We start from the raw sequence: 21,494 nt of genomic DNA on the forward strand, positions 1-21,494 counted from the left end.
ACTGTTGCCTGAGGGGTTTGTAGTAACAAATGCTAACAAACAGTAAAAAGACACTGCTGGGACTATCAACCATTGTTCATTGGGGGGTGATGCCTGGGTCACTCTGTACACACTCAATTCTCACCGTGCCTTGTGAGAGGTGGAAATGTCCTCTTACTGCTGCAGTTCAATTAAAACCAAATTAGGATGGATTAAGTGTACATGTCTCTGGTATTTAAAAAAAAAAAAAAAAGTGCCTTGCAGCCATATAATTATATGCTTGTGCACGCATGTAGGAAGTGTGTAGTTATAATTGGTGACTGCACACAGAAGCAGCGGTCATAACGGGAACATTCTGTCTGAGCTTCGGCAACGACTATCTGCTTCTGTCGCATCCTTGGAAGCTCTAGTTGTTTGCCACATTAAGATGTGCGTACATGCGCATGTTGTGCATATTTCAACAAGAAATTATTCCCTGATCCACAACAGTTTTTACATCACAGTAACCTAAATGGCTCCGCTCTCGAGCGCAATGAACCCTGGGCGCTAGAAATTGTATCGTTTTCTAAATGAGCTCTCAAAACTGCCTCGCACTCGCTGCTGTCACACTGCGGCATGTTTTGAATTTTGGAGTTAATTAAAACATTCCTCCGCCATGGGGCTGAGTATGGAGAGATGAAAGAAAAACAGCAGCTGGAAAATGACTTGCTGAACTAGTGAAATGATTGACATGAGCAAATTGCTTGGTTTGTTATCATTTTGTTGATTTTTCATGAAATGTGTTTCTTAAGACATTGCAATCATAACCGTCCATTGGGGTTCTCCTTCTAAATATAAATTCAACAGCTAAAAAGAAACACATTTTATCATTTAACAGTTATATGATTAAGTTACATTATAAGATTATATTATAAGATTTAAAAGAGTGTCCATGAAGATTCCCAGTCTCTAAGGTCATGTGGCTTCTAAAAATTCAAAAGCAACTAAACTGTACGAGTTCTTTAGACATGTTGAACTTTTCAGATGAGTTGCAGATTATGAGTGTAAAAAAGAGAAATTTAGATGCTGCTCCCAGCCAGTCAGTTCAGTTTTGGTACAATAAACAAACAAGATAAAAGATATTAACACGCTTTATATGTGCAGGAATGTGGATTTCATTACCTTTGGACACGCACACATGTCCTTACAGAGAGACAACACCAACACATCATGGGCGTCCTTCACCACCGTACCTGATCGGCTTTTTGTCAACGTATTTTTTATTTTTTTGACTGCGGGACGCCTAGCAGCAGAAATTAGATACTGAATATTTAAACTAAAGGTAGAAATATTTGTGGGCCTCAAGATGAGTTCTGTGACAGTGAAGCAGGCAAATAAACCAAGCACATTCAACTGTATATTTTTGGTTCTGTGCATCGGTCTCTAAAAATACAGGTACGGCGTCACACTTTACAGCCCCTTGCCTCCTCGCCGAGTTGGTCGAGTCTGGAATGTCAAGACAAACACGTTAAGTGGCCTCCCGAGGAAACACGTCCTGCCAGCTGAGACAAGAATAGGAGCCACTCCATTTGAGCTCTGTTGTGTTGAGCTGCCTGTGTTGGCATGATGTGCAAAGGAGGGAGGGGATTAGTGCCAGCAACAGTGGTTGTTTTTGAGTTGCATAAATTTGGCATGCTTGCATTGAAGAACTGAATAAATAACATGAATAAGGCATACTTAAATTATTAGCTTGTATTTGTAAGTAACATCTCCCAAGCCAAATTCATGAGCATGATATTAGTGGGATGTCAAGAGGTCACTGAGGGTCATGTATTGACCATGTGCATGCTGCCATGTGTAAAGGTTCTTAGTTCAGGTCATATGCATTGTAAGGCCTATCTGCATTACATAAATCTTCATTATCGTATATAACATGCGCTCTGACACTTGTGTCAATAATCTGAAGTTAAACCAACATCATATATCACACCTCTGATACTGAGCAGAGATTCGAACAGATATGGCATGAATGGACTAACCAAACCCAACCTCACTTTAGAAAACAAATTTCTTATCAGCAGACAACCTTGTGACATTGCCTACAAAAGCCTGAACGGACACATAGAAGCTCAGAGTTGAGCCCAGTCCAGGCCCTTCAGTCAACACTGGTAAGCTTGTCCATACACTCATACAGTTGGGCAGAGAGCTAATGCTGCAGCTCACTCTGTAATGCTCGGTTAGCGGTGATTTTATCTGAAAGATTGGGCACCTTTCAATGCTTTTTAGCTATCAACACTGCATGTGCCCTTGACACACAAGCCAGAATAAAAAACAAATTCTTGCTCTGTTAAAAAAACAAATAAAACCTGATACAATATGTTTGATGTGTAAAGTATCTGGAAATATGAAACGTAAAACGACAAAACTAAATTTTTTAATACATTTATTGGAGTTTGAAAGATGCCAGAAGACATCCCTCCTCTGGCTTCTTGCTCAAATTCAAGTGCTTCAAATCCACTTACTGTTATTCTAATACTACGATAAAGTAACAAATGTAACTTAAAGGTCTCCATGGATTTATGGTGGTGTCTGATCATGTCTCAATGCACTGTTTAGATTTAGACCCACCAGACATGTTACACAATGTGCACACAGATACAAACAGCATATCACTCACAACGTGAAGGCAAAGAATTTAAGCTATTCAGTTTGTTACAAAGTCCAGTGGATTTATCAGCAGTTCATAAAATATACTAGTTCAAAGTAAGCCAGGTGGATCTCACAGAAGCTCAGGTTTCGTGTAAAGAAAGATGTTTAAAGCTTTAATGTGCACTTGGAGAAATGCCTTCAGAGGGCGTAGACATTACAAATGTGTGGCACCGAAAAACAAAAGCTGGAAGAACAGTTGCCCAAAAATATATTTCTTCTAATTATTATCCCTTATAATCATAAGTTCATTACAGGTTATTTTTATGTTGAGTTTTTGCATCATGACTTCTCCCAAATCATCAAGTCCTAGCGTGTTCTCACAGAACAGCAAACTACTCGGCATTTGTTGTCAGCTTTTCATTATGATTTCTTGGGGAAATTCACTGCCACACAATGCCAAGGGGCTCACAAACATTCTGCAGTAATTGCTTTGGCAAGGATTAGAGTCCAACAACTGTGGCAAGACTGAGTGAAAAGGAAATTTTCAAAGTCCTCAGCCCTCACTGAAGTGCCTACGGATCCAGCAGTGAGCCGAGCTGCAGACACTACAAAGGCACAACTTGATCAGCGATCCCACATATCCTTCGAGATACCCGAGCCCTGCAGCATAAGACACTGCAATAATGGTAAAGCTGCTCAGCTGAGGAAGCTAAAAATGACTTTGGTGTGGTTACCTGGAAAATACCAATGTTCATCTTGTCTTACAGAGCTAAAATCTGTCTTGTGTCTCAATTCTGCCTTGCATTAATCTCTAAAACACTGTGCCACTGGAAAAAAAAAAATCCAAACGTATGTATGCTTGAGTAGACTGGCTGCTTCATGTCTGAAAAATTAGAGAACCGTTATAGAAACAGATCGTAGCTGCTTTTCCTTTCACTGTTTCCAGCCTGGTTCCAGTCATTTTTATAGTCTGATACAAATCACTGCCCAGTTTAGTTTTCTGCATTGGAAAGCGTGTCTATGTATGAATCAATAGTTTAAAACATAAAGCATATTAGTCCTGTGTTTACAGGCAGAAGGAAAGTGATGCTGTGCTATACCATGATGGGTTGCTGAAGCTTGTCCAATACACAATCCACTCTCCAATGGATGCACAAAGTCACAGTCCTGTGACATTTGAAACCTCAACAGCTGAGCTGGTGAATTAAAACAACTCATCACCGAGCTCTAACAGAGTCACCAAAGACCCACTGTCTGCCACCACTGAAATATGACTGTCTCACATGTTAAACAGATGTACAATTGTGCAAAGAGCAAATGTGGCTAACTTCCTCAGAGGATTTTTTTTTCCATTGCCTTAAAGGGAAAGGCTGCAGAAAAACCTAAACACAGTGTCTGTGTCAGCAGCACACGTTTCTAAGAGCGATATTTTTAAACTATTTGCTGTAGACAGACCAAAAAAAATCCAAATTTGGGCATAAAGCGAGACACCTGGATGGCGTTGAGGTGAGACAAGAAAGACAGCTCAGAATGGGTGACGCATCTGTCAGCTAAGCAAACACACCGTAAACATACCATGCTTTGTCCCATACTTATGCCATAAGGAGCTTTAAAGGAATAGTTCAACATTTTGGAAAACACAATACTTGAAATATATTTTCACTTATTTCTAACTATGTTGGAAGGTGGAAAGCTTCCAACTTTGGATGACATTTAGTCATTTTTGCATCTAAGGAAGTACACCCTGAATCTGCATTTCACAATTAAAGTCCTGTGCCAATCTGGGAGGCAGCATGTCCTTTATGCAGGGAGAGGGACAGTCCTAGAGTGGAGGTTGAGGTGGCGGCTGGTTCTGTGCTGGAGACTGGAGTACACAATCCATCACAGGTCTTCAATCAGTGTTGACCTTTTTAACACAATCTTTCCCTGACCTTAGCTATATCACATTTGCACAGATAGAAAGTGCAAGTTTTAAAAACATGAGATGTAGGCTATAAAAACAGTGCTTTGCAGACTTGCGCAATATTGACGTTTATGTTTGGTGATAACATTGGACATCTGTATGTGACCCATCTAACCACAGGGATACAATCCTGCCATTCAGCATTGCAACAGTCCAGTAAACATTTCCGAAAGTCTGAAGCATCACGCAGGGCTTCAGATTTTGACAATGTATTTAACTGTGCTAGAGCCTGGATCTGCTCCATATGAGCTAAACCTAATATATGTAGTGTAACAATAAACACTCCGACATTCTGTTGGCGAGCAAAACCAGTCTAATACTTACCTCATCTAACTTCCATCACGTGCTGTAGGCAACACTGCAAGCCAGTCACACATAACAAGAGCAAGAAGCAAAGAAAAGAGGATTGTAATTGAGTAAAAGGTCATGCTGGAGTGCCCTGCATGCCACTATCAGCAAGGTGTCCCTAAACTCAGACACGTCTATTTCTGTTTGCCCTTCAACTCTCCCAACAGGGCATCACAAGGAAGGAAAAACCGCCAACACGTTTTGATTCTGTATAACATGCAAATAAAACTTAACGCTGTCAAGCCCTGTATGACAGCATGTCTGTGTAGTTTAATACATTAAGCAAATTAATCTATAGTTTAAAGGCAGAAGAAAAGCGATCTGAGCTAGCATGACTGGTCTTCAGACTGAGGACTGTCCGTCAAAGTCACACAGGACAGTGTGCTCTAAAAACTGACTGCATGAGAAAATATCAATGAATTAATCTCTTTGACTGTTTTATTTCTTTTCTTTTTATTTTTACAACTACTTGGCATTTTTTTCTGTGTTCACCATCCTCTTCAGTTGACCAAAAAGTTTCTTACATCTCAAAAAGGAATTAGAAAAACATGTTAGATGCAGTCAGAGATGTGTGATCAACAAATTTGTATTTGACAGAACCTGACATTTTATGGATATAATGCATGCACAAATGTGTTTAATTCAAGGATTAGAACATGCTGAGATGGCATAATATGTGTTTTCTCATAGTTTTAATGTATGAGTCAGCGTTAAGACTCAAGAATAACATGAGAATAACAGGAGAAAATGTATGCATCCCGTCCAAAAATGTAATCCCTTAATGCAGACGAGGGTCAATTTACTTTTTATGTTTATTTTATATAGAGTATATATCAGAGTATTCCCTACTTTGAATTAATACTGATGTCCAAACTGTGTAGTCAAATACACAACTACTCACGGGTCTATCTCCGGTTTCTAAAGTAAAACAATCATCAGTCTGTTATAACTGCTTTTGAGGCTTACTCTTGTGTCCATATTCAGGGTTTTCCTCTGAGCTTCTGCAGACTTTAAAAGGTCCATTATGTAGGATACAGGAGGATTTAAGGGTAGAATGGAACAGAATGTTGACAGAAATGGAATATCATATTCATAATTATGTTTTCATTGGGGTATAAGTTCACCATGTTGCACAGCCATGTTTCTAAGGTAGCCCAGAACTGATAAACAATGGCGCCTTTTAGCAGCCACCACAGGGGAGGGTGAAATGAGGGGTGTGAGGATTCTGTTGCAGCAGAGATGGGGCTCATTACTCCCTGCTTAGCAACCCACTGAACATTTAAAGATTAAAGCTGAAATTCTCTTACTGGCAACATCTGTTGGTGCTTTGGAGGCTGGCCAAAAGAAAGACAATAAAGGAAGTGGTACTCTTATTTAAATTTTAGAATTCGCATAAAATTTTACTTCCTGCAGCAGTCCAATTAAAAGTAAATTGAAACCATCGCCAGCATTTGTATTGTTGGCAGCATACACAACGCACATCACTAGCTTGTGTGTGTGTATGTGTGCCTGTTCCATAATTATGTGGGATGCATGGAACCATCTGTTTCCTAAAGACTGTGATTGTGAGAATGTAAACAAAGACAGGAATGTTTTGTGATGCTCCATACAAAATCTGTTTCTGAGTATCAAACATGGACCCATGTAGGCCTAAAATGTGCATTTATGCGTCTTTTTGCTGTGAATGAATTCCTTTTTTCAGAAGATTCTCCAGAAACGTCTTTAGCCGCCACCTCAACCTCCAGATGCAACATTTCAGAGTCTCAGAAAGGCAAGAGAGGATGAATGGATATTTAAGCAATCAAACAGGTTACGTTCAACAATTCAGTTGCCTCCTTGTCAAATTAACGAACAGGGTCAGAGTAAGGCCAAGATTCTCAGATGATATTGGATCACAGAATGTGGATTCATTGCTGTCTACTCTCCTGATGGATGATAGGTTGTGTCAAAGCCTGCAAGTTTCCCATAAACTCTGATTTCAGAATATACAGTACAGACCCACACAGGAACCCCCACGTGCACCACATGCATGTGAAAGAAAACTCACCCACACACCATTAGACTTTCCAGTCAGATAATCTGTCTTCATATAAATAACTCAGCTGCGTTTTACTGTTTACGTTGGAAGCAGCTTTCTCATCAGTACTGCATGCGTCCTCTTCTAATGTCTTACATCAGCTGTTTGATGCAAGATTTTCTAACACAGATCACAACCGTGAGGGCAAAATCGGAAACAACCTGTGAGGAATGAGATTTTATTTCACATTTAGCTTTAAAGATGAAGGTCCTGTTTCTTCCTCACTGGATGATGTAAGAGTCCCTTAGTTCAGCGAAAATCTTGCAGTCTTCAAACAGCGTTGGTTTATTGACTGAGGCTGACTGAAGCAGCGGTTTCAAAGCATTTTCCAGGGAAATATAGTGTCAGTTGTTTTTCACCCAGAGAACAATGTGACCATAACTCAGAAAGTATGTTTGCAAAGATTAAAAGTGCAAATAACTTGACAGCTACACAGAACAGAAAATTGGTTTCATACATCGTCCACTGTGTAGCTATGGGGAGCAGGCGCAATACATAGCAGTGATTTAAGCACACTTACAACACTATTGTGACAAATTATGGGGTGAAACTAACCAAAAGTATTAACAGAAACTGCTTCGGTGACCCTGTGCATATAGATTCTCAAAGTTTAAACTTTACTGGAGGGATATACAAGAAAAAAATAAACCTCGATTTGGTATTTTATGGTGGTAGTGGAGAGCATCGGCTGACATGTTGCCTTTATGTTGCACTTTTAATTTAGTAAGACCAATTATTTCAATAGTGAAACACTTGGATGAGAGGATGGTAATGTAATGTGACACCAGGTAAAAAGTCTTGCTTTTGCTGAAAGTGCTTGATCAAACTGTAATTTTGTCTTGATGTTGTTGGATGAAATGTGAGGAGATCACCAAAATAATTAAGTACACGTTGTCTGGAAAGCATGACTACCTTCACGTTGTATATATTGAGATATTTTACCGGATTGACCAATGGTGGGCTACATGGAAAGTCAATGGAAAGTAAGGTGGTCACCAAAACTAAAAAAACAAAACCCTCATTCACTAGATATCAGTGTGGAACCAATATTGTGGAACCAGCACAGACACCATTTGACAAATGGACACTGTCATCTCTAGACTGGCTAAAAATATAGTTCTTAAAGAAGGTTTAATTGCAGTCTATATGTCGGACACCATATGATATTGTCACATTTGCTGTAATAATGGCTCCTGTTCCTTGCTATCCATTTTGCTGAGTTAATTGTTCATAACTTTAATGTTAGGCTTGCAATAAAACAATGCAGTGAAATGTGAAGGGAAATTTGTTAATGTGATACTAACGGTTCAGAGATCTTGCATGAGATCAGATGCCCATGTCTGTTTAGGAGCAGAACGGTCGCTTATTACGCAGATCCACGTAAGTCCGTGTCCAGCTGAGGAAAGGAAATGGTCTCGAACATCTCGATGACTCATTGAGAACATTGCAAACATTAGCATCAGCCTGGCTATTTTGTACGAACAAATTATCTAAGGCGCTAGGAGATGTTTTGGGAGACAGAAAAAAAAAGTATGTTTTCTTGTTCTGTGGGTAAAGGAGCAATTTCATATCATAGTAACAATATTTCCATTCACAACAGTGTGATAAGACCTGTTGAGACGTTGCCAATACACGGTGCTCATTTCTCCCTTGTTGTTAGTCTAGAATCACATCTAAGTAGGTTTGATGTCAGGAACGCTGCACAACAAAATGAGACCTCTCCTTATCTTGTTATAATAGCAGAGTAAAATGATTTCGCTTTTCAACAGAGCACAATTTTTGTAAACTGACTTGAAGCAAAATTGCATTCGAAAGAACACGTCACAATTTTAAGACTGTATGTTGATAAAATAACGGTTAGGGTGAGGATCAGGTTATCTCACTGGTATCTATGAAAATAAAGAGAACTGAGGGGTTGTAATTTGTGATGTTGGGCAACAGAAATAAAACAGACCTGATTGACTTGACTTGAGGAGGTTTGAGGTCTACAGTGACCTCAGATGCAAGCAGTTACTTAATGGAAGTCCTGTCATAAATACTACCTTTGTGAGGGACATAATATGCAGTTTTTGTTAAAACTGTAAAAGGAAAGTGTTGATTAAGCACTTCTTTATGGGTATAAATTTGGCATGCTTCATAACTCTGGGTGCTCTGTCTCAACACAAAATGGAGGCCCCTTTTAAACTTAGGCACTTTTCCATCTTTTGTCTTTGATGAGTTTTACACTGTTCCCATTTCAATATGAAACATCTAAATATTACAGGGGTGTGTGATTGTTGAACATCTCTTCCGAAAACCTGTGGCTTTTGTCTGCTGCTCCGACAGAATCGGCTCTTGTAAATCTTTACCCAAGATTTTCTGTGCAACCCTGCCTCCTATAGAGTACAAATATATCATATTAAATTGCCTTCCTAATTGCGTTGTGGTGAAAAATACAATGGCTGCCTGGATTATGTTCAGAGTAAACCTTTCAGAAAATAAATGAGGCTCTACATTTATCTCTTCATAGGGAGACAGTCGGGATGGATGGTGAGCATAAAAAGCACACACATTTCACTATTACCTTCAATATCTGCATTTTTTGTGACTTATGATAATAAAAAAAAAAGCTAATTGTGCCATTATGTTTACTTCAAAACCTAATAGCTGCTGCAGATTAGTAATTTGACAAATAAACTGATTACACAATTTGTATTGTGTCTTACCATAAAGGTCATAAATACAAGAAGATTTCAAAGCAAAAAGAGACACTCTGTATAGTCTACAACAGAAATACTTTAAGGAAAAAAACTGGACTGGACTGGGGCAGTCTGGAATACATTTGCGTACATACACTTAATGGCGAAGGTAAGCAATGAAGTTCCTACGGCAATCTCTTAGTGCAGCAACTTTTCAGCAGGAGGGTGTTGTGATGGTCTGTTGGTTTCCGACGATGTCCAAAACATTTCCGATTTAAGAAGTCGTTTCCTGTCCTTTGTTGTGTTTGCAGTGGAGTGAATTATTTTATTCACCACTGTGGGTCTACCAAGAAAGAACACTGTAGCGCTAATTTAGAGAAAATACTTTTTTTTTTTTTTTAAATAAAAGAAACAAGTTCAGTATTAATAGTTTGTAGTTTGTTGCTTAAATCCATCTGTAGGCCCCTGTGGATTCAAACAAAGGAAGCCGAACTGAAGTTTTCATTATTAAATCCATGTAGGTCCAGGCTGCATAAGCCTTGTGTGCTCAAAACGGATTTTTCCGATTATAAACCTCAGTGTCGTGTTTACTGAAGCACTCGTGTATCAGATCAGCCCCAAGGCCAAGGAGAATATGTACATATATAATATGTACTTACATAACAAATGCATCATAGACGAGTTCTGAAAGGCTCCTGCTTATTATCAGAACTTTATCCATAAGGTAGACAGATAATAAAATGTTTTGTTTACACTTCTTTTTCAGGTTCTCCTTCCTGATTTCATTCTATATTAAATGCAGAGTATATGTCATACAAGGAGCACAATGAAGTGATGTGACACATGAGGTATTCATGATATGAGCCAGAAATTGCAAGAGGAGCATGCATGCAATGCTGTTCAGAGCAGACATTCTCCTGTTGCATGAAACTGCATATGACAAAGAGTAAATAATGTCTTCTGGTGTCATGTTCAACTTCTGGAAACTTTTGGTTTTGTAGAGAGATGTGAACCAAAAAAAAAATCATGTGTACTTTACTGGACAAGGTAAGCATGAAACAAGATTATGAATTCCATTCTGAATGCCAGACTTTAATCGCGCTCCATATTTCAATTAAAATGTGTAATAAAGATACTTTGATTTCACAAAGATTTCTGATAACAAATTTAAGTCAGGCAAGAAGAAACTGCCAAACAAGATTCTTTCTCTGTAAGGATTAAAAGAAGTCCCAGAGAGCGTGAGGAGTTCTTGCAGAACCTTAAGCCCGTGAATAAAAGGTAAACATCATGGAAATGATTCAGACTGACTTCTCTGGCCTCTACTGGAGACACAACACACATTCCCATGATTCCCAGGCGTAGACACGCTGCCCGCAGTTGAGGACGGTGAACAGAGTCTTCATGTTCTGAAGCTCATGAGACAAACCAAGCCTGGAGCTGTAATAACAGTGCAGGACATCTCAGGTGAATGACTCCGAAAACAGAATCGTAAACATGGTTCAGTCCAGCGTGAAGGGAGACATCCGCTCTGCTGTCCTTGAACCCCTCGCCCCAGGTTAAGACAAGACTGTACAGGACTAAGTGGGGGGTGAGGATGGGGAATATAAATCAGACACATAACAGGGCTCCCCATGGGAGGCAGCTGGTCTACAGATGCCTGGCAGCATCGGAAAGCTCCCTGGCTGGGGTTCTGATGGAAAGATTAGCAGAGACTAACACAGTAATAACTGAGAAAACTTCATTATACCGCCAAGCCAGTTCAAGCGGCCAGCAGGAAATTTTAGCAAGGGGGCTCCAGTTTGCACCACTCGCTAACAAGGCAATCGGAAATGACAGAGAGAAGATCTTGATGGTCGATGCAATGTGAACGCAATAAAACTAACTATCCTCACTATCAGCACATGGATCAGATGAGCTGAATAGCTGCCGGATACCCGTAGCCAGTTAGCAATCATGTGCTTTTGCAATGGAAACTGTAATAAGCAATTTACATTGTTATGGCCTGCTCAGAAACTCAAGCAGCGTCGCCGAAGATGCTGAAGCAAAGAACTGCTGGACGAGTGTGCAACAGGAACACTGGAAGGATGGCCTCACAAGGGAGGAGAGAAAACACAGACAAAACATGCAGGTGGCTCAAGAGGCAACTCGGTAGTGCCAAGATAAAATATTAAAGTTTCCCTCTGGCTGGATGTGTTCCGATTGTCGTTTATTCACTTGAACTGGTTATTTGAGATGGGAACTATTAGTAAAAGCAAAGTATGTTTTCAAAAAATGGGCTTCATGGAGATGGGATGATAAATGATCATTTACAACAACTATAGGCTTTCTCACTTTTTTCCTTGAAATGCAGCCCAGTTGTCTCAATCTGCGGAGAAATAAATAAATACGACATCAGGCTTTCATTTTGCATACAGTACATACAGCACAGTCCAATCTGTCCTGTTATGTACAGTCCAAGTAGGCTGGAGGTCGGGCTTGATGGATGGATCAAACAAATCCCAAACTTTCACCCAGGAGACCGTGTTTGTGTATGTGAAACCAAAAGTCAGTATTGACTTGCTTTAACTTAAGGTGGAACTTTTAAAAAACACATTAACACTTTGTCTGAAGATTAGCAATCATCAAAACCAATTTGAAATGTGACTTTAAAAGAGGAAAACCTGACTCTTTGTGCAAATCACTTCAGATAAACAACTTAAACAGTTCATCATTGCAAAAGGCCTCGCTCTGCAAAGGTAATCACAAACAGCATCTCAGGGTGTTCACTGCAAACAATTTTGCGCTGCCTTAAATATTCAAGTTAATTTAGGCTGAATAGTTAGTTCAGTGTCTTCTTTTGTTTTGTGAATCTAATTTACTGTGACTGAATTTGAAAAATCGCGTTCAATTAGAATCAACAGCTGCTCTGTCACACTCACTGGAAACATAACAAACACATTAGACGTCCTTTTACACTGTCTCAGTGTCGTGTGTCAGTTCTTCACTTCGCACAAATAACAGCTACAGCTGCTCTTATTTAAACTGTTTTTTTTGTTCCAGCATCTCCATAAAGACAATATGTAAAACCGCTCCAAATGAAGTGTGAAGTGTGAGGGGGAAGAGATTGAACTCAATGCCAGTCAACTGAACTCATCAATTCATCATTTCAACTTAAAACAAAAACAAATAAACAAACAAAAAACATCAAGTTAGAAGATTTCATGTTTATGGGTTCTGAAAATAAAAGCTGTTTCATTTATTTCAAGTTAGTCATCAGAGAAGTTAATTAGGGAGGGACATTAGTCGATTTCACTTAATTCCTGTATAATATTTTTGTGTTGGTCAATACATACATATTCACAGAACTACATTAGAAATTAAACATTTAAACAAGGGTTTCTTCAAATAAACGGATTATTAAATGTCATTTTTAGAATAATTCATCCCTCACTGGAAACAAACTTGGATTCTTCATGTAACATTTCAGTTGAGCTGCATAATTTAACTGTGCCTCACTCAACTTTTCCCTCTGGAGTTTTTCAGATATTTTTGTGCGATTTTTTAAAATGCAAACAAAACTACTTACTAAACATGTGGCCCACGCTGAGTGGGAAGAACTTCTGCGATGGTGATGTGGATGCTGTGCAAACCGTGAGAAGGGCTTGGCTGCACACTGCAAGAAATACTCAGGCAACCCATCACAATGAACTTGAAACATTTCCCAGAAACAAGACAATGAAGAAGGAAAGAGAGAAAGCAAATCGAGTCAGAGCGCAGCGGGCTCCTCTCTGAGAGCATCAGGTGGCTCCATATACGGACTGGAGAGGCGCTTCACAGCCCCTCTGGCACACACCTCCTAGGGCGCACAGAGGGGCAGTGCCATGCACACTCCTGACTATGCGCTGCTCCTGAGTGGAGGTAACCAATCTCTGGCTTTTACTCCCACTGATGACTTTACGATGGGAACGGCTGCAAACAGCACCCCGCAGCCGAACGGATCCGATCCGTTTGCGCGAAACGAGGAGGTGGCCCAAATCGAGATAATGGTCCTGAGCATCACCTTCGTGGTCGCTGTGATCGGGAATGTCAGCGTCCTGCTGGCGATGTACAACACTAAGAAGAAGATGTCGCGGATGCACCTTTTCATCAAACATCTCAGCCTGGCCGACCTGATGGTCGCCTTTTTCCAGGTGCTGCCGCAGCTCTGCTGGGAGATCACCTTCCGCTTCTACGGTCCAGACTTTCTCTGCAGGATAGTCAAGCACCTGCAGGTGATGGGGATGTTTGCGTCCACCTACATGATGGTGATGATGACCCTGGACCGTTACATTGCCATCTGCCACCCGCTGAAAACGCTCCAGCAGCCCACCCAGCGCTCCCACATCATGATCGTCTCCACGTGGATGTGCAGCCTGGTGCTCAGCACGCCGCAGTACTTCATCTTCTCCCTGAGCGAAATCAAGAACGGCTCGGACGTTTATGACTGCTGGGCGCATTTTATCGAGCCATGGGGCGCCAAGGCGTACATCACCTGGATAACCGTGGGGATCTTCCTCGTGCCTGTGGTCATTCTCATGATGTGCTACGGGTTCATCTGTCACAGCATATGGAAAAATATCAAATTCAAGAAAAGGAAAACGATTTCTGGTGCCGCGAGCAAGAACGGGCTAATTGGGAAGAATTCAGTCAGCAGCGTTACAACCATATCGAGAGCCAAACTGAGGACTGTTAAAATGACTTTTGTGATAGTTTTGGCGTACATTGTTTGCTGGGCGCCGTTTTTCACAGTGCAGATGTGGTCTGTGTGGGATGAAAACTTCCAATGGGCCGGTGAGCACTGAACAAATGAAACTAAAAATTAAAATTAAAAAAATAATTTAAAACTTTTATAGTTTTAATATTAGTGTGATATATATAGCCAAAAAAAAAAAAAATAACAGCAAGTAACGGCCTTTACACACAGATTTATTTGGCATTAGATACACCCTTCTCTTGAAAGCAAGTTTAGCCCTTTTCTGTTTAAAGTATTACATTACAGTCATTGGTTAACAAGGTTACATTGTGCAACAGAGTCACATTACTTCACTAATATAAAGAAAATGACACTTGACTCAAACAGTCTTGAAATAAATTTGCTTTGCAACAGAAATCCTCTCTGTTTTTAACTTAAGCATTTGACAGATTTTCTCTTCTACAGAGGAAAATTAGGCTTTATAATGTCAGCACCAGATGAGCTGACTTTGACAGACAAGCCCGCACCAGATGTTTTGCAGATTAATCACCCCCTTTTCCTCTTTCCTCTCTCTGTTCTCTAGATTCTGAGAACACAGCAGTGACTCTGTCTGCGCTCCTTGCCAGTCTCAACAGCTGCTGTAACCCGTGGATATACATGATCTTCAGCGGTCACCTCCTCCAGGATTTCGTGCACTGCTTCTCCTGCTGCGACAAAATGAACACTGACTTCAAGAAGGAGGACTCGGACAGCAGTCTCCGCAGAACCACTTTGCTCACCAAGATGACCAATCGGAGCCCTACGGGCAGTTCGAGCAACTGGAGGGAGCTGGACAATTCTCCCAAGTCCTCCATTCAGGCGGAGTAGACGGGAAACCAGGCAACTCTGTTTACTGGGGTGGGAAAATGTCTAACAGTGGCACCAAGGTACACGGTATCGGCTCATTACTGGCAGTGATATAAATGCCCCCAGCCTCCAAAGCAAATCAAGCAGAAAACATGGACATGTTACTTGTGACTTCCTGCAGGATTTTGTGTGCAATTATGTTCCTTTTCACATAAGCTCAGTAAAAATGATTAAAAACTTTAGGAAAGGGAGTAAAATGACAAAGATTTATTTGGAAGTTATCTTGTTTTTATATCCCCACAGTTGTTTGTAGAAGGTTTTTAGATCATTTTGTGGAATTTACTAGTAATACTTGAAAGTTCAACAGTCCTAACATGATTCTTTTCCAGGTTTTTGACAGAAAAGCACTTTTCTGGGAATACTGATGCTTTCACTGGTGGTTATGTCACCTTGCAGTGCCGCCAAAACACCTTTTCCTGTTGGAGTGTTTACAAAGACAAAGTGTATAGCAGCCAAGAGGTGTGAGGTGGTGAAAACAACTCTTCCAGGCTGCATGTCTTTAAGCATGTCCCCTCCACACACACACACACACACAAAGCAGACTAGACAGTGGCAGGGGTAAAGGATGAAGTGGCCGCGGTTGGAGGAGGAAACCCACAGACCCCCTCCAAAGGAGAAAATGCTGGGGAGAAGCTCACACATTCCACACACTCTGCGTCAGCACACTTCCTGATTTTTTCCCACACCATCGGGGTGGGGGTGGGGGGGTGGGGGCTGTCTTTTTGCTCCATTTGCACTCCAGACAAAAACAATTTCCTGCACACTAGTTGTGAAGCATTGTGATGGTTGTCAGACCCCCATGAGCACATGTATGTTGTGATGTATTGAGACATTTCTGTGTGTGTAATACATTTGTACATAAAATGCACTTAAGTATCTGTAAATAGAGGTAATATATGTAAATGTTTGTCTGTAATGGCATGTGCACATTGAAAATAATCTAAATATATTGATATATAAATATACATGCACTGAATACTACACTGAGTTCGTCTCCTGTTTTCACAGCTTGGATGATTTCACAACCTTAGAAATCTCTGGGATCACATTTGCTCAAAATTGAGCAACTTTGAACATTTCCAGCCAATCTAAGCACTTACAATTTACAAAAGCGTGGATTATGATCATCCAGTGGAAAATAATGTGAACAAGAAGTAACTTTGCTGCATTTAAAAGGGCCAGTTTACTCTTGTTACCAGACAAAAATATTTTCTCACTCACTCATTCTTGGCTCAGGTTATCTGTGATATGTTTCTAAACTTATTTCAGCCACCCCAAAACAAAAAGAGGCAAACAGAATGTTGTTCACGGAGCTGACAGCATCAATAAATGATGCTTATAAAATTTAAAGGAATATCCTGACATTTTGGAGTTCGATACGATTCTTGTGTCTGTATGGTAATTATGATGCCTCAGCCAAGAGATGGTTAGCTTAGCTTAGCCAAAAGTTTTCACAGGGACAGTTTATTTGGTAGAATGTAGTTCTAAACAAAAGTGTTTGCAGCCCAGAATATATATTACTGAGAATAACTTTGGCGACTTTTCCTGAAAAGATGTGTTGCTGTTAAATTTTTGAAATCTTTTATTTTTTTTTTCCCCTCAGTGTCTTGAGCATCAGACATTCACCTCCATCACCACTCGAGCAAAGAGACAAAGTATTTTTTGTAATGTGAGTGATCTGATGCTTTAATTATCTGTTACCCTCTATCAGGAGTGCAACATAATTTCATCTGACTATTAAATGATATTATTGATTATTGTCTAAATGAGTTATCACAACCTTCTGTTTCTCACCGAAAATGCATTACACCCCTTATGAATTCAAATGTCTAATGGAATAATACAAAGATCTTACTTCATCCAACTTTGTGGTCTTTCTTGCAGGATTAACTAATTTGAGCAACGTTTTTGAAAATTATAATGGGTGATTATACCAGCATGAGAACTAAACCTTCACAACTCCTTCGATCCTCTGTGGTTCAGTTTATCTCTGACCATCTGACCTTATAATGAGTCTGGTAGTCGTATCACACAGACGGGAGGAGACAGGAGGGGAAGTCCTAAAGGAAAATATGTGAGTCCTTTGAATAAGGTAGACAAAGTGTAGATCCACCATAACGGATGGGGGTGGTCAACGATTGCATCGGGCAATACCGACTGGTATCAACTGGGATTACGCAGCTTCATTCTCTACTTAAGGCAGTATGGAAGGCCTATCACCACTGATGGACATATCTCAAATTCCTAGCACAAGCTCTGCATCTCATTAGACATGCAAATCATTACGCAGCGTGTCTCGTAAAGGCTGGCTCTGCTAACGTGTTCTGGGCTAAGGTCATCAGTCAAAGACTAGACGCAGCAAATACTTCAGGAGGCAGCGATAGAGTTTCTCCAGAGGGGCTTGAAAGGTTCTGACTGCAAGCTTGGCGGCCCAAAAGCAGACAAATCTTCTTATAAGGATCTTAAAACAAGAGGAATTGCTATAAAAAGGCTCTTTGACCAGTTCATCACTAAATCTCATAAAGACACATCCCTTCCCTTCCATTCAGTGTGTTCCTCTCTCTAAGATGTCTCAACTCTGTGACAAAATGATTGATCAGTTTCAGCACTGGCTTCTTTAGGATATTTTTTTCCCATTTTGCTGTGCTACTGGAGGAAAAAAGGAAATCAATGAGAAAATCTTGTTCACTGTGTAGTTTCTCATTCATACAGCACATATTGAGCTGCCGAGATGAATGGAGCCACAGCATTCTCTCAATAGCAACAATGTTCTTTGTGGGTATTTACGCATCAATATTGCTGGCAAAAATGCAAATGGAGGGAAGTAAGCGGAGAAGAAGACTGAAAATAAATGTGAGCTGCACACGGATGTAGAGATCATTGTTTACCAGCACATCTCTGAAGAATCACTTCACACATAATTCACAGCATTGCCTCTCAGGCATGAAACATGACTTCAAGCATCAGTTTGCTGTTTCTTGGCAAACCTCTCCAACTTCCAAGTGGTTTAGAAATAGCTGAAAGAGTGCCATTGCTCAAAGAAAACATGTTTATCAGAGCTGGATGCAGGATTGCTTAATGGTGCTCTCTTTCCCTCTCTCCAATGTATTCTTTAGACTAGCAAAACATTTTGGCCATGCATTGTGTGCTAAGAAGACACACGTTTCCTCTCCCAGTGAGTAAACAACTTCCTCCATGTTTTCCTTACAGGAAACAAGTCCTGTTTTCTGTCTATCTGGACAACTTTGTCCACAGCTGGCTTCCCTCCACCTTACACCCTGGCTTTTCCACAAGCCAATACAGACACCGTTGTTGGCTTGTCCGCAAAAACAAAACAGGCTGAAAAAGTCAGACTTGTTCCTAAAGTCACTACTCCGACAGAAATTAAAAGTAGATTTGCAAATTTGTATTCTGAATTAGACTATTGTTGGCCAGTGATAACCCAGCAAACCACATTTGTTAGTTATCAGTGGTTAGGCAAGAAAAAATCTTGAATACAGGAAGCTCTTTGAGCGCCTTGATCAGAGAAGTTAGATGAGACGAGGCTCTCGGCGTATCTGCCTCCATATCCAGCCTCACCCTTCCTGATCCATTGTTCTCCTTCTATCGTCCTTGAAAATAACACACATTTCTATAACTATTGTGCTGTTTGATTGCTCTAAAGGGGCCATTTATTTTAGACAAACAAGTATACAAAACCTGGAACTCAATCAAGTCTTGTTCTCGCAAAGAACAGTTGGAAAGTTATGCACAAAATCAATTGTGGACACAATTGGTGCATAGTCACAATGCGGATACTGAATAACTGCAACTGTGTGGCTTGTTCGAATTGCTTTTCTTGGTGACAACGAAACAGTTCTGCTGTGCAGAATCTGTGTGCTGTTTGTTCATAGTCTGCTTTCACTCTCAACTGTGAGCATATTTCTTGGGTCAGCTTGGCGAATATAAGTTACTATTTTCCATTAGCAAGGGGTTTTCTTCCTGGTATTTGTAGCTGAGGTCCTTGAAAGAGAGACCAGAGGAATCTGAAATAAGATCATGACCATAAGGTGTATGTAGGCTCAACCTGACTGTTTTTGTTAGCTAATATTTCAAGGGAAAATATTAAATTTTTATTAGTTAAAATACAAATAGATAAATACGATAAAACTAGAAGGAATTCCTTGATCTGACATAAAAAACAAATGATGATGAGTTGTATCTGCAGCCCTCCCTCCTTCTTATTACTTCTACATGCTACAAAATTGCTGTTAATATTTTTTTTGAGGAAACCATTATATTCACTGAAAAAGTATTTTGTAGTCAGCACTGGTGTTCTGTGATTGTACTGATGTGATGAAGCTGTCAGGGAGGATGATGGTACCAAGCAAAATTCAGGAATTTTCATCTAGGGCCCTGACTTGCAGTCTCACACAGCTATTAACTTTTTCTGTGCAGCCTTTAAGTTTAAAGGTCACATCAAGATCCTGTTAATCGAACTTGCCTTGATGGGCTGTTGGATCACAGCATGGCGTCACATGAAGGTTGCCACAGATCACAGGCTCGCTCTGTAGTCCAAACCAGGTGGGAATCAAAGGCTGAGTCAGGGAGGTGAGATTAGAGGCTCCTGGACATGTTAGTGACCCCTTCGCCCGGCCTCTGTGTGTCTTTATACCTGGCTACACAGAACATACACAACACGAAACACGTGCCAGAACAAACAAATGTAACATATTTATGACTTTCTGAAAAATGCACAGTTAGGTTCTGATGTTAAAACTGTTATATACCACGTAGATCGTACTTAATAACGCACATGTGTTTTCATTTCACATAAAAGTGCTTTATTATTTGACACAAGTAACTGACAGTGACAAACACGCACCACAGCTACTAAAATATGTGATGCTTTTGCGGCAGAGTTGTTGCGTAGAAACCAATGGCAGGTTGTCTCGGTGGAAAATGATTAATGAAGCGTCACTGCGATACTTGTCGCTGCTCATGCCTACAGGTCACGGAAAAACTGACCCGCTCTAACTATGAAAGCCTCATCTGTGCACAGTACTGTCAGTTGCAGAAAGAGATGAGGTGTTGCTCTGAATCACAGCTTACCTGGTCAATTATTCATGTTCCAACATCTGATAAGACAAGCTGTTGCCTTCTCAGAAAAGCATTCTGTGTGATTTTAATCACAACTTCTCATCTGCAGTGTGCATTAGGCAGTGCAGTGCAGTGCAGTGATGCAGCTGAATGTCAAGCTACATTGTGTTGTGCCCAAGAATCACAAAGCAGTCAGTATACATTTCTTAGCAAATTCTTTCCTGCCTTATTGTTTAAAAAAAAAAAAAAAAAAAATCACTGGAATTTGCATGTTGTTAAATGTCTGCAAGTAGCTTCTTATCCATTAACATGTAACTGTCAAACCCAAGAACCAAGCACATTAACATATATTTATTTATTATAAAGATAATGGTCAGTGTTGCTGGTATGGGAAATGGGGCTTTGTATGAGAACATTCAGTGAAAGTATATTTCCAGTATTAAATTGTTAACTTTGAGCAGCCACCTGTTGGAGTATCGGTGAAACACAGGACACACAGAAGTGATGAGGGCACTGAACCTCAGGCAGTACCGTGAACTCCAGTGCGGATATACCACCTCTGAGCATCTGTGCGAGTTTTGACCGAGAGTGTAACTATAGCCTGTTTGTGTTGGCAGAACAGCAAGCCACTTCCTGTTCTGTGACATAAAGCAATATCCTTTTGTGCTGTTAAAAAACACATGGGATCAATGAGTCACACTGCTACCAGTCTACCTTATTGTGATGACTCAAAATTAACAGAGAAAAAAAGTGTTTAACTTTGTTACATGATAAGCTCAGTGAGGGTAAACATAGCATCAAGGTTCAGAGAGTGATTTTCCCTTTCAAAAAATATTTTAGCATTCCAGAAATGAATTTAAAATTGTAAATCCAGTGGCATGAACCCTACAGAATGTCTATTTGAATGATAACATCACACTAAGATAAATTCCCAACAGCTGTCATAACAACTTTTAGTTTTTCCTCTGTCCTCATGTGACAGGTGAGGCTAACTGGTTTCTCCACAATGTCATGAGCTTTCATTGCAGGTCATTTCCATAAAATACTCATCTGATTTCATACATTTGTAATTTTCACTTGTTGCTTTCTTACGGTCGCTCACTGTCTGTGTTTGAGCGGCTGGTA

The 21,494-nt window shown here is 40.2% G+C and overlaps 2 protein-coding genes across 3 annotated transcripts in view; one reads left to right on the top strand and one right to left on the bottom strand.

Annotated features, from left to right (window-relative positions):
- Positions 1-21,494, bottom strand: part of si:ch211-272n13.3 (ankyrin repeat domain-containing protein 26) — an 82,660-nt gene that overhangs the window by 57,896 nt on the left and 3,270 nt on the right. The window lies entirely within an intron of this gene.
- Positions 13,420-15,842, top strand: avpr1aa (arginine vasopressin receptor 1Aa). Its single transcript, XM_046393282.1, has 2 exons — positions 13,420-14,482; positions 14,968-15,842. The coding sequence occupies exons 1-2, from the start codon at positions 13,534-13,536 to the stop codon at positions 15,249-15,251; spliced, it is 1,233 nt and encodes a 410-aa protein (XP_046249238.1). The 5' UTR covers positions 13,420-13,533; the 3' UTR covers positions 15,252-15,842.

This window comes from Scatophagus argus, chromosome 7 (assembly GCF_020382885.2).
Source record: "Scatophagus argus isolate fScaArg1 chromosome 7, fScaArg1.pri, whole genome shotgun sequence".
Classification (NCBI taxonomy): domain Eukaryota; kingdom Metazoa; phylum Chordata; class Actinopteri; family Scatophagidae; genus Scatophagus; species Scatophagus argus.

Bases quoted from the DNA above. Each gene is read 5' to 3' on its own strand.
- avpr1aa (XM_046393282.1), top strand. From the start codon at position 13,534: ATGCACACTCCTGACTATGCGCTGCTCCTGAGTGGAGGTAACCAATCT. The intron at 14,483-14,967 runs GTGAGCACTGAA...TCTGTTCTCTAG, and splicing joins TGAAAACTTCCAATGGGCCG to ATTCTGAGAACACAGCAGTG.